Source organism: Heptranchias perlo, chromosome 2, assembly GCF_035084215.1.
Source record: "Heptranchias perlo isolate sHepPer1 chromosome 2, sHepPer1.hap1, whole genome shotgun sequence".
In the NCBI taxonomy this organism is placed as follows: Eukaryota; Metazoa; Chordata; class Chondrichthyes; order Hexanchiformes; family Hexanchidae; genus Heptranchias; species Heptranchias perlo.
In genome coordinates this window covers 72,925,315-72,942,719 of record NC_090326.1, presented here as the reverse complement: position 1 = coordinate 72,942,719, position 17,405 = coordinate 72,925,315, and the positions used below count along the sequence as shown (strand labels likewise).

The following is a 17,405-nucleotide window of genomic DNA, read 5'->3' as shown; positions in this document are numbered from 1 at the left end:
GATAACAGAAAGCTAGTGTAAATGCTAGTGTTTTTATTACAATCCATTACACTTACTCAGGGTAGAATCTTTTATGGGGCTAGGACTGGAGCTGCTGGAGTGATCCAAAATGTCCAACTCATCATCCATTTCTGCACACCTATCTGCAGTACAACAGAAAGAAAAGCAGACACATTTTAAACTGAAGACATGGTTACAAAGAGGGTAGTAGTAGCGTTTTACAGTTTCACTGGTTTTATATCAGTATCATTTTTTAGAATTTTCATATCCAAACCAGATAACCATTTTACATGATCAAGTATGACTGTGACATTAATAATAACTCATATCATTAAGGATATTACCAAAAGAGATCATTAATACATATAGCATCATAAATCAAGTCTTATATTCTAATGCTTGCATACAAAATTTCTGAAAGGTTATTTGACAAATCACATTTTCAAAATTTGTCAAAAAATAATTTACAATGTAAAACACATTTCAACCAAATTAATCATGTCTGTTTGTCCAACTGCCTCATTAATTCTGTATTAAATAATATTTAGATGGGTTAACCATTTATTGCAGTACATCATTTCTACCTATTGAATGTTAAGAACCTCGACTGTACCTTTCTCTGTGTTCTCTACAGAATTAACATTCTCAAGAAATACTGTGTCATTCAGTCTCTCATCGCCATCTTTAATATGCAGTGCATGTAAGTCATCCAATGGGCTGTCAGTTGTTTCTGATGACTCGCTCTTCAGACTGGCTGTTCCACTGCTGCTTCCCAGACTTGACTTATCATAATGCTCCTTTAATGAAGAAAGATAACATGAATGAAGAAAGATAATTTAGCATTTTACTGCACAATTTACTACACAATACATCAATAAATATTAGTCAGGAGGTGAGCCTATTGCCGCAGACTATCCAGGCTCTGACCAGCTCTAGTAGCCACCGCGTTTAGGAGGCTGGTCCAGCAGAGTTTCTGGTCAGTGGTGACACCCAAGATATTGATGGTAAAGGACATGGCGATGGTAATGCCATTAAATGTCTTGCGGGGGGGGGGGGGGGGGGGGGAGGTGGTTAGGCTCTCTCTTGTTGTAGATGGCTATTGCCTATCACTTGTGTGGTGTGAATGCTACTTACCACTTATTAGTACAAGCCTGGATGTTGCCCAGGTCTTGCTGCATGGAGCTGAACACTGTGCAATCAGCAGCAGACAGCCCCACTTCTGTCCTTATGATGGAGGGAAGATCATCGATGAAGCAGCTGAAAGTAGTTGGTCCTAGAATGCTGCCTTGAGGAACTCCTGCAGCAATGTCCTGGGGGGAAATGATTGGCCTCCAATAACCACAACCATCTTTCTTTGTGCTAAGTATGACTCAAACCACTGGAGAGTTTCCCCCCCTGATCCCCACTGACTTCAGTTTTACCAGAACTCCTTGGTGCCACACTTGGTTGAATGCTGCCTTAATGTCAAGGACAGTCATTTTCACCTCACCTCTGGAATTCAGCTCGTGTCCATGTATGGACCAAAGCTGCAATGAGGTCTAGAGGTGAGTGGTCCTGATGGAACCCGAACAGCATGGATGAGCATGTTATTGGTGATTAAGTGCCACTTGATAGCACTGTTGATGACACCTTCCATCACATTCCTGATGATTGAGAGTAAGCTGATGGGACAGTAATTGGCCGGGTTGGATTACATAGGAGTAGGCCATTCAGCCCCTTAAGCCTGTTCCGCCATTCAATTAGATCATGGCTGATCTGTACCGTAACTCCATTTATCGGCCTTGGTTTCGTAACCCTTAATACCCTTGCCTAACAAAAATCTATCAATCTCAGTTTTGAAATTTTCAATTGACCTAGTCTCAACAGCTTTTTGGGAGAGTTCAAGACTTCCACTACCCATTGTGTGAAGAAATGCTTCCTGACGTCACCCCTGAATGGCCTAGCTCTAATTTTAAGCTTATGCCCCCTTGTTCTGGACTCCCCCACCAGAGGAAATAGTTTCTCGCTATCTACCCTTTAATCATTTTAAACACTTCATTAGATCACCCCTTAATGTTCTTTACTCAAGGGAATACCAGCCGAATCTATGCAACCTGTCCTCATAAGTTAGCCCTTTTAGCCCCAGTATCATTCTGGTGGATCTGTGCTGCACCCCCTCCAAGGCCTATATATTCTTCCTGAGGTGCGGTGCCCAGAACTGAACGCAGTACCCTAAATGTGATCTAACCAGAGCTTTATATGACTGTAAGATAACTTCTACTTCTTTGCATTCCAACCCCCTTGAGATGAAGGCCAACATTCCATTAGCCTTTTAAATTATTTTTTGTACCTGTCCACTAGCTTTTAATGATTTCTGTACTTGGACCCCTAAATCTCTCAGCTCCTCCACAGTTCCTAGCTTCTTGTCATTTAGAAAATACTCTGATCTCTCTCTCCTAGGTCCAAAGTGGGTGACCTCACACTTCCCCACATTGAATTCCATCTGCCACAATTTTGCCCACTCACTTAATTTATCAATGTCCCTTTGCAACTTTCTGCTCTGATCTACACTATTTACCGTGCCACCTAACTTGGTGTTGTAAGCAAACTTGGATATATCGCTCACTATTCCTTCATCTAAGTCATTTATAAATATAGTGAAAAGCTAAGGCCCGAGTACAGATCCCTGGGGGACACCACTAATCACATCCTGTCAATTGGAGTACATACCCATTATCCCTACTCTCTGTCGCCGACCTCCTAACCAATTCCCTACCCATGTCAAAAGGTTGCCTCCAATTCCATGTGCGCTCATTTTTGTTAACAGTCTCTTTATCGAAGTCCATATAAATAACATCCATAGACACTCCCTTACCTAACCTGTTAGGTACCTCCTCAAAAAATTCGACTAGGTTCCATTTTAAAATCCATGCTCTGATCAGTTCATGTCTGTCGATGTGCTCAGTCACCCTGAACCTAATAATGGATATTAGTCTAAAAGGCCTATAATTTCCTAGTTTATCTGTCATACCAATGAGGAGTGACATTGGCAATTTTCCAATCCAAAAAGGACAAATCCTGAATTGAGACACTTTTGGAAGATTATGACTAGAGCATCTAAAATTTCCTCACCTACTTCTTTTAATACCCTGGGGTGGAAACTATCAGCTCCTGGAGATTTGTTTATCTTTAGTCTCGTTATTTTCTTCATCACCATTTTTTAAAAACTTACATTAAATCTAGTAATTTCCTCCAGTTTATTTATTTTTTTAACCAGGATTTGTAGTGCTTTTTGTGGACAAGATATACCTGGGCAATTTTCCAACATTGTCAGGTTGATGCCAATGTTATAGCTTTACTGGAACAGCTTGGCTAAAGGCATGGCTAGTTTTGAAGCACAGGTCTTCAGCACTACAGCCAGGATGCTGTTTGGAACCGTAGTCTTTGCGCTCAGCTGTTTCTCGATATCACGCAGAGTGAATCAAATTGGCTGAAGACTGGTATCTGTGATGGTGGGGGTCTCGGAAGGAGGCCGAGAAGGATCATCCATTCGTCACTTCTGGCTGAAGATGGTTGCGAACATTTCAGCCTTGTCTTTTGCACTCATGTGCTGGGCTCTGCCATCATTGAGGATGGGGATGTTCATGGAGCCTCCACCTGTTAGTTGCTTAATTGTCCACCAGCATTCATGATTAGGTGTGGCAGGAATGCAGAGTTTTGATCTGATCTCTTGGTTGTGGGATCACTTAGTTGTCAATAGCATGCTGCTTCCACTGTTCAGCATGCATGTAGTCCTGTGTTGTAGGTTCACCAGATTGGTACCTCATTTTCAAGTACACCTGGTGCTGCTCCTGGCATGCTCTTCAGCACTCCACATTGAACCAGTGTTGGTCACTTGACTTGATGGTGATGGAGGAGTGAAGGACTCGTCGGGCCATGAGGTTACAGATTGTGGGAGAACACAATTCTGCTGCTGCTGATGGCCCACAGCACCTCATGGATGCCCAGTTTTGAGCTGCTAGATCTGTTCTTAATCTATTCCATTGAGCATAGTGATAGTGCCATACAACACGATAGTGGGTGTCCTCAGTGTGAAGACTGTACTTGGACCCCACACGGACTGTGCGGTGGTCATTCCTACCAATACTGTCATGGACAGATGAATCTGCAATAGGTAGATTGGTGAGAATGAGGTCAAGCGGGTTATTCCCTTGTGTTGGTTCTCTTACCTCTTGCCACAATCCCAGTCTGTCAGCTTTGTACTTCAGGTGCCGGCTAGCTCAGTCAGTGGTGGTGCTACCGAGCCACTCTGGGTGATGGAGATTGAAGTTCCCCCACTCAAAGAACATTCAGTCACCCTTGCTACCTTTAGTGCTTCCTCCAAATGGTGTTCAACATGGAGGAGTACTGATTCATCAGCTGAGGGACGGTGAAAGGTGGTAATCAGCAGAAAATGTCCTTGCCCATGTTTGACCTGAAGCCATGAGACTTCATGGGGTCTGGTATCAACATTGAGGACTCCCAGGGCCACTCCCACCTGCCTGTATACCATGTGCCTACCTCTGGTGGGTCTGTCCAGCCGGTGGGACAGGACATACCCAGGATGGTGATGGAGCAGTCTGGGACCTTGGCTGATAAATATGATTGTGAGTAAGGCTTTTCAATGTTAAGCTTTGCTAACATTGATAACACGGTAATATGTTGCACCGTAACATCTTACTGCAAGAACAAACTTGTAAATGTCTGCACCATCACAAGACCACTCTGCGGCGAGTAACTCACCTCCTGACTCCCCAAACCCTACCACCATCTACAAGGCACAAGTCAGGAGTGTGATGGAATACTCTCCACTTGCTTGGATGAGTGCAGCTCCAACAACACTCAAGAAGCTCGACACCATCCAGGACAAAGCAGCCCTCTTGATTGGCACCCCATCTACCACCCTAAACGTTCACTCCCTTCACCACCGGCGCACAGTGGCTGCAGTGCGTACCATCCACAGGATGCACTGCAGCAACTCGCCAAGGCTTCTTCGACAGCACCTCCCAAACCCGCGACCTCTACCACCTAGAAGGACAAGAGCAACAGGCACACGGGAACACCACCACCTGCACGTTCCCCTCCAAGTCACACGCCATCCCGACTTGGAAATATATCGCCGTTTCTTCATCGTCGCTGGGTCAAAATCCTGGAATTCCCTTCCTAACAGCACTGTGGGAGAACCTTCACCACATGGACAGCAGCGGTTCAAGAAGGCAGCTCACCACCACTTTCTCAAGGGCATTTAGGGATGGGCAATAAATGCTGGCCTTACCAGTGACGCCCACATCCCATGAACGAATAAAAGAAAATGAAGAAATCTTGCTATTAAGGGTAGGCCTCTTACTTTTAAAAAAAAAAGTCGGTACTTCTTCAAACTTGAGATGTTGGAACCTCTTCACTGTTTGAAATATCAGGGTCCATTCATTTAAAAAAACAATTGTGGCCTCTGCAATGTTAGAAAAAGTTGAGGCCTCTTCATTTCATAGGATCTTACAGCACAGGAGGCGGCGATTCGGCCCATCATGCCTGTGCCGGCTCTTTGAAAGAGCTACCCAAATAGTTCCACTTCCCTGCTCTTTCCCCATAAGCCTGCAATTTTCTCCCCTTCAAGTATTTATCCAATTCCCTGTTGAAAGTTACTATTGAATCTGCTTCCATCACCCTTTCAGCCAGTTCATCCCAGATTATAATAACTCACTGCATTAAAAAAAATTTTAATCTCACCTCTGGTTCTATTGCCAATTACTATAAATCTGCATCCTCTGGTTACCAACCCTTCCACCAGTGGAAACTGTTTCTCCTTATTTACTCCATCAAAACCCATCACGATTTTGAACGCCTCTATTACATCTCCCCTTAACCTTCTCTGCTTGAAGAACAATACCAACTACTCTAGTCTTTCCACATAACTGAAGTCCCTCATCTGTGGTACCATTCCAGTAAATCTCTTCTGCACCGTCTCCTTGGCCTTGACATGCTTCCTAAAATGTGGTGCCCAGAATTGAACACAATACCACGGCTGAGGCCTAACCAGTGATTTATATGGTTTAGCATAACTTCCTTTTATTTGTACTCTATGCCGCTATTTATAAAGCCAAGGACCCCGTATACTTTTTTTCTTAAAAGCAGCCTTCTCAATTTGTCCTGCCACCTTCAAAGACTTGTGTACACTAATGTCCTTTAGGGAAGGAAACCTGCCTTCCTTACCCAGTCTGGCCTATATGTGACTCCAGACCCACAGCAACGTGGTTGATTCTTAATTGTCCTCTGAAATGGCTTAGCAAGCCACTCAGTTGTAAAATCTCACCAAAAAAAGTCATAAGAACAAAACCAGTTGGACAACCCGGCATTGGACCACCCGGCATCGGACACGACAAAGGCAAATCAAGCCCATTCGACCCTGCAAAGTCCTCCTCACTAACATCTGGGGACTTGTGCCAAAATTGGGAGAGCTGTCCCACACACTAGTCAAGCAACAGCCTGACATAGCCATACTCACAGAATCATACATTTTAGCCAATGTCCCAGACACTTCCATCACCATCCCTGGGTATGTCCTGTCCCACCGGCAGGACAGACTGACCAGAGGTGGCGGTACAGTGATATACAGTCAGGAGGGAGTGGCCCTGGGAAGTCCTCAACATTGACTCTGGACCCCATGAAATCTCATGGCATCAGGTCAAACATGGGCAAGGAAACCTCCTGCTGATTACCACCTACTGCCCTCCCTCAGCTGATGAATCAGTCCTCCTCCATGTTGAGCACCACTTGGAAGAAGCACTGAGGGTAGCAAGGGCACAGAATGTACTCTTGGTGGGGGACTTCAATGTCCATCACCAAGAGTGGCTCGGTAGCACCAGTACTGACCGAGCTGGCCGAGTCCTGAAGGACATAGCTGCCAGACTGGGCCTGCAGCAGGTGGTGAGCGAACCACGAGGGAAAAACTTACTTTACCTCGTCCTCACCAATCTACCTGTTGCAAATGCATCTGTCCGTGACAGTATTGGTAGGAGTGACCACCGCACAGTCCTTGTGGAGACCAAGTCCCGTCTTCGCACTGAGGACACCATCCAACGTGATGTATGGCACTACCACCGTGCTAAATGGGATAGATTCAGAACAGATCGAGCAGCTCAAAACTGGGCATCCAAAAGGCGCTGTGGGCCATCAGCAGCAGCAGAATTGTATTCCAGCATAATCTGTAACCTCATGGACCAGCATATTCCTCACTCTACCATTACCAAAAAGCCAGGGGATCAACCCTGGTTCAATGAGGAGTGTAGAAGAGCATGCCAGGAGCAGCACCGGCATGCCTAAAAATGAGGTGCCAACCTGGTGAAGCGACAACTCAGGACTACATGCATGCTAAACAGCGGAAGCAACATGTTATAGACAGAGCTAAGCGATTCCACAACCAACGGATCAGATCAAAGCTCTGCACTCCTGCCACATCCAGTCGTGAATGGTGGTGGACAATTAAACAACTAACAGGAGGAGGAGGCTCTGTAAACATCCACATCCTCAATGATGGCGGAGTCAAGCACGTGAGTGCAAAAGACAAGGCTGAAGCGTTTGCAGCCATCTTCAGCCAGAAGTGCCGAGTGGATGATCCATCTCGGCCTCCTTCCGATATCCCCACCATCACAGAAGCTAGTCTTCAGCCGATTCGATTCACTCCACATGATATCAAGAAACGGCTGAGTGCACTGGATACAGCAAAGGCTATGGGCCCCGACAACATCCCGGCTGTACTGCTGAAGGCTTGTGCTCCAAAACTAGCTGCACCTCTAGCAAAGCTGTTCCAGTACGGCTACAACACTAGCATCTACCCGACAATGTGGAAAATTGCCCAGGTATGTCCTGTCCACAAAAAGCAGGACAAATACAATCCGGCCAATTACCGCCCCATCAGTCTACTCTCAATCATCAGCAAAGTGATGGAAGGTGTCGCCAACAGTGCTATCAAGCGGCACTTACTCACCAATAACCTGCTCACCGATGCTCAGTTTGGGTTCCGCCAGGACCACTCGGCTCCAGACCTCATTACAGCCTTGGTCCAAACATGGACAAAAGAGCTGAATTCCAGAGGTGAGGTGAGAGTGATTGCACTTGACATCAAGACAGCATTTGACCAAGTGTGGCACCAAGGAGCCCTAGTAAAATTGAAGTCAATGGGAATCAGGGGGAAAACTCTCCAGTGGCTGGCATCATACCTAGCACAAAGGAAGATGGTAGTGGTTGTTGGAGGCCAATCGTCTCAGCCCCAGCGCACTGCTGCAGGAGTTCCTCAGGGCAGTGTCCCAGGCCCAACCATCTTCAGCTGCTTCATCAATGACCTTCCCTCCATCATAAGGTCAGAAATGGGGATGTTCGCTGATGATTGCACAGTGTTCAGTTCCATTCGCAACCCCTCAAATAATGAAGCAGTCCGAGCCCGCATGCAGCAAGACCTGGACAACATCCAGGCTTGGGCTGATAAGTGGCAAGTAACATTTGCGCCAGACAAGTGTCAGGCAATGACCATCTCCAATAAGAGAGAGTCTAACCACCTCCCCTCGACATTCAACGGCATTACCATCCCCGAATCCCCCACCATCAACATCCTGGGGGTCACCATTGACCAGAAACTTAACTGGACTAGCCATATAAATACTGTGGCTATGAGAGCAGGTCAGAGGCTGGGTATTCTGCGGCGAGTGACTCACCTCCTGACTCCCCAAAGCCTTTCCACCATCTACAAGGCACAAGTCAGGAGTGTGATGGAATACTCTTCACTTGCCTGGATGAGTGCAGCTCCAACAACACTCAAGAAGCTCGGCACCATCCAGCACAAAGCAGCCCGCTTGATTGGCACCCCATCCACCACCCTAAACATTCACTCCCTTCACCACCGGCGCACAGTGGCCGCATTGTGTACCATCCACATGATGCACTGCAGCAACTCGCCAAGGCTTCTTCGACAGCACCTCCCAAACCTGCGACCTCTACCACCGAGAAGGACAAGAGCAGCAGGTACATGGGAACACCACCACCTGTACGTTCCCCTCCAGGTCACACACCATCCCGACTTGGAAATATATCGCCGTTCTTTCATCATCGCTGGGTCAAAATCCTGGAACTCCCTTCCTAACAGCACTGTGGGAGAACCTTCACCACATGGACTGCGGTAGTTCAAGAAGGCGGCTCATCTCCACCTTCTCAAGGGCAATTAGGGATGGGCAATAAATGCCGGCATTGCCAGCAACGCCCACATCCCATGAACGAATAAAAAAAAACCCAGGTCTCTCTGTTGCTGGACTCCCTTTAAAAATGTACCATTTACTTTACATTGTCTCTCCTTAAAATTGATAAAGAGGTACTTGAAAGGCTAGTTGTACGTAAAGTAGATAAGTCACCCAGTCCAGATGGGATGCATCCTAGGTTGCTGCGGGAAGTAAGGTTGGAAATTGCAGAGGTACAGGCCATAATCTTCGAATCATCCTTAGATACGGGGGTGGTGCCAGAAGACTGGAGAATTGCAAATGTTACAGCCTTGTTCAAAAAAGGGTGTAAGGATAAACCCAGCAACTATAGGCCAGTCATTTTAACCTCGGTGGTGGGGAAACTTTTAGAAACGATAATCCGGGACAGATTTAACAGTCACTTGGACGAGTGTGGATTGAGTGGGGACAGCCAGCATGGATTTGTTGAAGGCAAATCATGTTTAACTAACCAGATAGAGTTTTTTGATGAGGGACCAGAGAGGTAGATGAGGGCAATGCAGTTGATGTGGCGTATACGGACTTTCAAAAAGTGTTTGATAAAGTACCGCATGGTAGGCTCGTCATCAAGATTGCAGCCCATGGAATAAAGGGGACAATAGCAAAATGGATACAGAACTGGCTATGTGACTGGAAACACAGAGTAGTGGTGAAAGCTTGTCTTTCAGACTGTAGGGAAGTGTACGGTGGTATTCCCCAGGGAACGGTGCTGGGACCACTGCTTTTCTTGATATATATTAATGACTTGGACTTAGGTGTATAGGGCCAACTTCAAAATTTGCAGATGACACGAAACTTGGAAGGGTAGTGAACAGTGAGGATGATAGTGATAGACTTCAAGAGGAGAGAGACAGGCTGATGGCATGGGCGGACACATGGCAGATGAAATTTAATGCAGAAAAATGCGAAGTGATACATTTCGGTGGGAAGAATGAGGAGAGACCTTATAAACTAGAGGGCACAATTCTAAAAGGGTTACAGGAACAGAGAGATCTGGGGGTATATGTGCACAAATTGTTGAAGGTGGCAGGGCAGATTGAGAAAGCAGTTAAAAAAGCATACGGGATCCTGGGCTTTATAAATAGAGGCATAGAGTACAAAAGTAAGGAAGTCGTGATGAACCTTTATAAAACACTGGTTTGGCCACAACAGAAGTATTGTGTCCAGTTCTGGGCATCACACTTTAGGAAAGATGTGAAGGCCTTAAAAAGGGTGCAGAAGGGATTTACCAGAATGATTCCAGGGATGAGGGACTTGAGATACATGGATAGACTGGAGAAGCTGTTCTCCTTGGAACAGAGGAGGTTGCGAGGAGATTTGATAGAGGTGTTCAAAATCATGAGGGCTGTGGACAGAGAGAAACTGTTCCCATTGGCGGAAGAGTTAAGAACCAGAGGGCATAGATTTAAGGTGATTGGCAGAAGAACCAAAGGTGACATGAGGAAAAAATTTTTTACACAGCGAGTGGTTAGGATCTGGAATGCATTGCCTGAGGGGGTGGTGGAGGCAGACTCAATCATGGCCTTCAAAAAGGAACTGGATAAGTACTTGAAAGGAAAAAAATTTGCAGGGCTACGGGGATAGGGCAGGGGAGTGGGACTAGCTGGATTGCTCTTGCATAGAGCCGGCGCGGACCCGATGGGCCGAATGGCCTCCTTCCATGCTGTAACCTTTCTATGATTCCTCATTCTTCCTACCAAAATTAATCACTTCACACTTCTCTGCATTAAATTTCATCTGCCATGTGTCTGCCCATTTCACTAGTCTGTCTATGTCTTCCTGAAGTCGCTTACTATCCTCTTCACTGTTCATTCCATTTCAGAGTTTCGAGTCATCTGCAAGCTTTGAAATTTTTATACCCAAGTCCAGGTCATTAATATAAAATCAGAAAGAGCAGTGTCTCAGCTGCACAGGAGGGGAGGAAAAAGAATGGGAGAGCAATAGTGATAGGGGATTTCATCGTAAGGGGAACAGATAGGCGTTTCTGCGGCCGCAGATGTGACTCCAGGATGGTAGTTGCTTCCTTGGTGCTTGGGTCAAAGATGTCACGGAGCGGCTGCAGGACCTTCTGAAGGGGGTGGGTGAACAGCCAGAGGTCACGGTCCATATTGGTACCAAAGACATCCGTAAAAAAAAAGGGATGAGGCCCTGCAAGCAGAATATAGGGAGTGAGGAAATAAATTGAAAAGCCGGACCTCTATGGTAGTGATCTCAGGATTACTCCCAGTCCCACGTGCTAGCGAGAGCAGAAAGAAGAGAATAGACCAGATGAATGCATGGCTTGAGAGATGGTGTCGGAGGGAGGGGTTTAAATTCCTGAGGCATTGGGACCAATTCTGGGAAAGGCGGGACCTGTACAAGCTGGACGGGTTGCACCCAAGCAGAACCGGGACCAATATCCTCGCGGGGGTATTTGCTAGTTCTGTTGGGGAGGGTTTAAACTAGTATGGCAGGGGGATGGGAACCAAAGGGCAGGTATAGATAGGACAAATTAAGAACAGGAAACGGGAAGTAGAAAAGCAGTTAGTGACGTAGTTAGCGACTCAGAAAGGCAAAAGAAGCAAAGGTTAAATAGTGTTCAGCACAGGAATTTAATGGGGTTAAAGGGTATATACTTCAATGCAAGGAGTATTACAAACAAAGCAGATGAGCTAAGGGCACAGATAGACACATGGCAGCATGATATCATTGCTATAACGGAAACCTGGCTTAAAGAGCGGGATTATTGGCAGCTCAATATCCCTGGATATTACGTTTTCAGGCAGGATAGAGTGGGTGGTAAAAAAGGAGGGGGGTAGCATTATTGGGTTAAAGAATCAATTACTGCTGTGAGAAGGGATGATATGCTAATTGAGGCCATATGGGTTGAGCTAAGAAATAAAAAAAGGGGCAGTCACACTACAAAGTGTGTACTATAGACCCCCGAATAGCGACAGGGAGATAGAAGAACAAATATGTAGGCAAATTTCTGAGTACAAAAATAAGAGGGCAATAAAAGTAGGGGACTTCAACTACCCTAACATCAACTGGGATTCAAACAGTGTGAGGGGCACAGAGGGTGCAAAATTCTTGATCGGTGTGCAGGAGAACTTTTTTAGCCAGTATGTGACAAGCTCAACAAGAGGGAATGCAATTCTAGATTTAGTCCTGGGAAATGAAGATGGGCAAGTGGATGAAGTGACAGAGGGTGACGATATTGGGGATAGTGACCACAATTCAGTTAGTTTTAGCATTATTATGGAAAAGGACAGAGTTAAATCAGGACTAAACGTTTTAAATTGGGGGAAGGCAAATTTTACAGAACTAAGAGGTGATTTGGCAGAAGTGGACTGGACATAACTACTTGGAGAAAGCAGTGGCAAGCCAGTGCGAAGTACTAAAAAGTGAAATTCTACTGGTACAATGCAGACACGTCCCCGCAAAGAAAAAGGTGGCACTGCCAAATTTAGAGCCCCCTGGTTGTCTAGAAGGATACGGGGGAAGATAATGCAGAAAAAGAAAGCTTATGACTGACACAGAAACTAAATACTGCAGAAAGCCTAGAGGAGTATAGAAAGTACAAGGATGACGTAAAAAAGGAAATATGGAAAGCAAAGAGAGGGCATGAAAAAATATTAGTTAGTAAGATTAAAGAAAATCCAAAGATGTTTTACCAGTACATTAAGAACAAGAGGATAGCTAAGGAAAAGATGGGACCTATCAGGGATGATAAGGGTAACTTGTGTGTAGAAGCAGAGGATGTGGGTAGGGTTTTCAATTAATATTTTGTCTCCGTATTCAGAAAGGAAAGGGATGATCTGGACGTAGTAGTTCAAGAGGAGAGGTGTGAAATACTGGATAAGGTAAACATAATGAGAGAGGAAGTACTAGAGGGACTGGAATCCTTGAAAGTTGATAAGTCAGCAGGGCCGGATGGATTGTTTCCTCAGCTATTGAAGGAAGCCAGGGAGGAAATAGCGGATGCTCTAAGGATCATTTTCCAATCCTCACTAGATACAGGGGAGGTACCGGAGGACTAGAAGACTGCAAACATAGCACCATTGTTTAAGGGTACAAGGGAAAGGCCGAACAATTATAGGCCGTTTCCAGTGGTGTGCCACAGGGCTCAGTGTTGGGTCCCTTGCTGTTTGTGGTATATATTAATGACTTGGACTTGAATGTAGGGGGCACGATTGGCAAATTTGCAGACGACAAAAATTGGCCACGAAGTTGATAGTGAAGAGGATAGCTGTAGACTCCAAGAAGATATCAATGGGTTGGTGGAGTGGGCGGAAAAGTGGCAAATGGAGTGCAACCGCGAGAAGTGTGAGGTAATGCACTTAGGGAGGGCAAACAGTAAAAAGGAATACGCAGTAAACGGGAATATATTGAGAGGGGCAGAGGAAGTGAGAGACCTTGGAGTGCATGTGCACAGGTCCCTGAAGGTGGCAGTACAGGTAGATAAGGTTGTAAAGAAGGCATACGGAATGCTCGCCGTTATTAGCCAAGGTATAGAATAGAAAAGCAAGGATGTAATGATGGAACTGTATAAAACTGGTAAGGCCACGGCTGGAGTATTGAGAGCAGTTCTGGTCACCACATTACAGGAAGGACGTAATTGCTCTGGAGAGAGTGCAGAGAAGATTTACAAGAATGTTGCCAGGGCTTAAAAGTTGCAGCTACGAGGAGAGATTGGATAGGCGGGGTTGTTTTCCTTGGAGCAGAGGAGGTTGAGGGGAGACTTGATTGAGGTGTACAAAATAATGAAGGGCCCAAAATCATGAGGGGCCCAGATAGAGTAGACAGGAAGTACATGTTTCCCCTAGCGGAGAGTTCAAGAACTAGAGGACATAGATTTAAGCTGATTGGCGGAAGGATTAGCGGGGACATGAGGAAAAACTTTTTTTTACTCAGAGGGTGGTCAGTGTATGGAATTCGCTGCCCGAATTGGTGGTAGAGGCAAGGACCCTCAACTCTTTTAAAAGGTACCTGGACCTTCACCTAAAGTGCTGTAAGCTGCAGGGCTACGGACCGGGTGCTGGAAGGTGGGATTAGAATGGGCACCTGGTTGTTCTTTGAGCCGGCGTGGACACGATGGGCCGAATGGTCCCCTTCTGAGCTGTATCTTTTCTATGGTTCTATGATTCCAACACCGACCCCTGGGGTACACCACTGCACATTTCCCTCCAGTCTGAAGAACAAACGTTCACCACTACTCTCTTTCTGTCCCTTAGCCAATTTCGTATCCATGCAACAACTGCCCCTTTAATCCCACAGGCTTCAATTTTGCTAACAAGTCTATTATGTGGTACTTTATCCATCTTTTGAAAGTCCATATACGCAACATCAGCACTACCCTAATCAACCCTCTCCGTTACTTCATCAAAGAACTCAATCAAGTTAGTCAAACACAATTTGCGTTTAACAAATCTGTGCTGGTTTTCATTTATTAACCCATATTTTTTCCAAGTGCCAATTAATTTTGTCTCAGATTAATGTCTCTAAAAGTTTCCTCACCACCAACATTCGGCTGACTGTGTTAATTGTATCCATGTGATTTATATCAATGAGTGTTAATTGTATTCAGGTGGTGCGTATCAATTGGGGATTCTCTTGTATCCATTTATAAGAGAGCTTATCTAGGGTGTGTTGTGTTGATCTCTGTGAATAAAGGCTTGGAAACAACTGAAGACCAGGCTCTAGTATTCTACCTGTCACCGGCTAGCTACCCAATTTATAACAGACTGGCCTGTAGTTGCCGGATTTATCCCTCTCCCTTTTTTTGAATAGGGATGTAACATTTCCATCCCCCAGTCCTCTGGCACCACTCTGAGAATTTGAGGATTGTGGCCAGAACCTTTTCAATTTACACCATTACTTCCCTCAGCCACCTAGGATGCATCCTATCCAGACCGGGTGACTTTTCTACTTTGAGCACTGCCTCCTCTTTATCTATTTTTATCCTATCCAATTTCTCTACAACCACCTCCTTTACTGCTACATTGTCAGCATCCTCTTCTTTCCTGAAGACAGATATGAAGTACTCATTTAGTACCTCAGCCATGCCCTCTGCCTCCACAAGATGATTTTCTTTTTGGTCCCTAATCGGTCCCACCCTTCTTTTCACTATCTTTTTACTATCTATATGTTTATAAAAGGCTTTTGGGTTCCTTTTATGTTGCCTGCTAATCGATTCTCATACACTTTCTTTGCCCATCTTATTTCGTCTTTCAGTTCTCTCCCGTACTTTCTGTATTTAGCTTAGTTCTCGACTGAATTATCAACCCAACATTGATTATACGCCTCCTTCTTCTGCTTCATTTTAATCTTTTGTCATCTAGGGAGCTCTAGCTTTGGATGCCCTTCCTTTCCCCCTCATGGGAATGTGTCTAGTCTGTACCCAAATTATCTCCTCCTTGAAGGCCTCCCATTGCTCATTTACTGTTTTTCCTGCCAATCTTAGGTTCCAATCCACCAGGGCCAGATCCCTATTCAACTCACTGAAATTAGCCCCCCTCCAGTTGAGTATTTTCATATTTGATTTTTCTTTGTCCTTTTCCATAACTACTCTAAACCTAATGATATTGTGATCACTGTTTCCTAAATGCTCTCCCATTGAAACATGCTCCACTTCATTCTCCAGAACTAAATCCAGCACCGCTTCCTTCTTCATTGGGCTGGAAGCATACCGATCAAGAAAGTTCTCTTCTACACATTTCAGGAATTCCTCCCTCTCGTTGTCCTTTTAACTGTTATTTTCCCAGTCTATATTAGTAAAATTGAAGTTCCCCAGTATCACTACTCTATAGTTCTTGCATCTTTCTGTAATTTCCCTCCAAATTTTCTCCTCTATCTCCATCCCACTATTTGGTGATATATAATGAATACCAGCAGTGTAATAGCTCTTCTATTGTTCTCTAATTCTAACCAAATAGATTCTGATTTTGAACCCTCAAGTACATCATCCCTTTCTAGTGCTGCCATCTTCAAAGATTTATATAAGTAAATCCCCAGATCTCTGTTCCTGCACCCCCTTTACAATTGTACCATTTAGTTTATATTGCCTCTCCTCATTCTTCCAAACAAAATGCATCACCTCACACTTCTCTGCATTAAATTCCATCTGCCATGTGACTGCCCATTTCATCAGTTTGTATATGTCCTCATGAAGTCTGCTACTATCCTCCTCATTGTTTATTACTTTTCCGAGTTTCGCATCATCTGCATACTTTGAAATTATGCCCTGTATATACAAATCCAGGTCAATTATATATATCAAAAAGAGCAGTGGTCCGAATACCGACCCCTGGGAGATCACAGTATACTTCACTCCAGTCTGAAAAACAACCGTTCACCACTGCTCTCTGCTTTCTGTCGCCGAGCCAATTTTGTATCCACGCTGCCACTGCCCCTTTAATCCCATGGGCTTTAATTTTGCTGACAAGTCTATTATGTGATAGAAAAGGCGTTTGATAAAGTAAGTCCATATAGATAACATGAACTACACAACCCTCATCAACCTTCTCCATTACTTCATCAAAGAACTTAATCAAACACGATTTTCCTTTAACAAATCCGTGCTGGCTGTCTTTGATTCAGCCATGTTTGTCCAAGTGCCAATTAATTTTGTCCTGGATTATTGTCTCAAAGTTTCCCCACCACCGACATTAGGCTGACTGGCCTGTAGTTACCTGGTTTATCCCTCTCCCCTTTTTTGAACAGGGCATAACATTTGCAACCCTCTTGTCCTCTAGCACCACTCCAATACCCAAGGAGGATTGGAAGATTGTGGCCAGAGCCTCCGCAATTTCCCCCCTTACTTCCCTCAGCAATCTAGGATGCAACCCATCCGGACCGGGTGACTTTTCTCCTTTGAGTGCTGCCAACCTTTTAAGTACCTCCTCTTTATCTATCTTTTTTTACCCAATTTCTCTACTACCTCCCCCCTAACTGTGACATTGGCAGCATCCTCTTATTTTGTGAAACAGATGCAAAGTACTCATTGAGTACCTCAGTTGCGCCCCTACCTCCACAAGAAGATTTCCTTTTTAGTCCCTTATCGGCTCTACGCTTCCTTTGACTATCCTTCTACTATTTATGTTTATAAAAGAATTTAGTGATCCCTTTTATGTCATTCGGTAATTT

General features: G+C 45.0%; 1 protein-coding gene across 2 annotated transcripts in view; it reads right to left on the bottom strand.

Moving 5' to 3' along the window:
* Positions 1–17,405, bottom strand: part of nek10 (NIMA-related kinase 10) — a 211,732-nt gene that overhangs the window by 64,928 nt on the left and 129,399 nt on the right. For both annotated transcript variants that reach the window (XM_068002825.1, XM_068002817.1), the window contains exons 27-28: positions 614–797; positions 57–143 (exon numbers count right to left, since the gene is read on the bottom strand). In XM_068002825.1, coding sequence (XP_067858926.1) covers positions 57–143; positions 614–797 — 271 coding nt within the window. The remainder of the gene's footprint in view (positions 1–56; positions 144–613; positions 798–17,405) is intronic.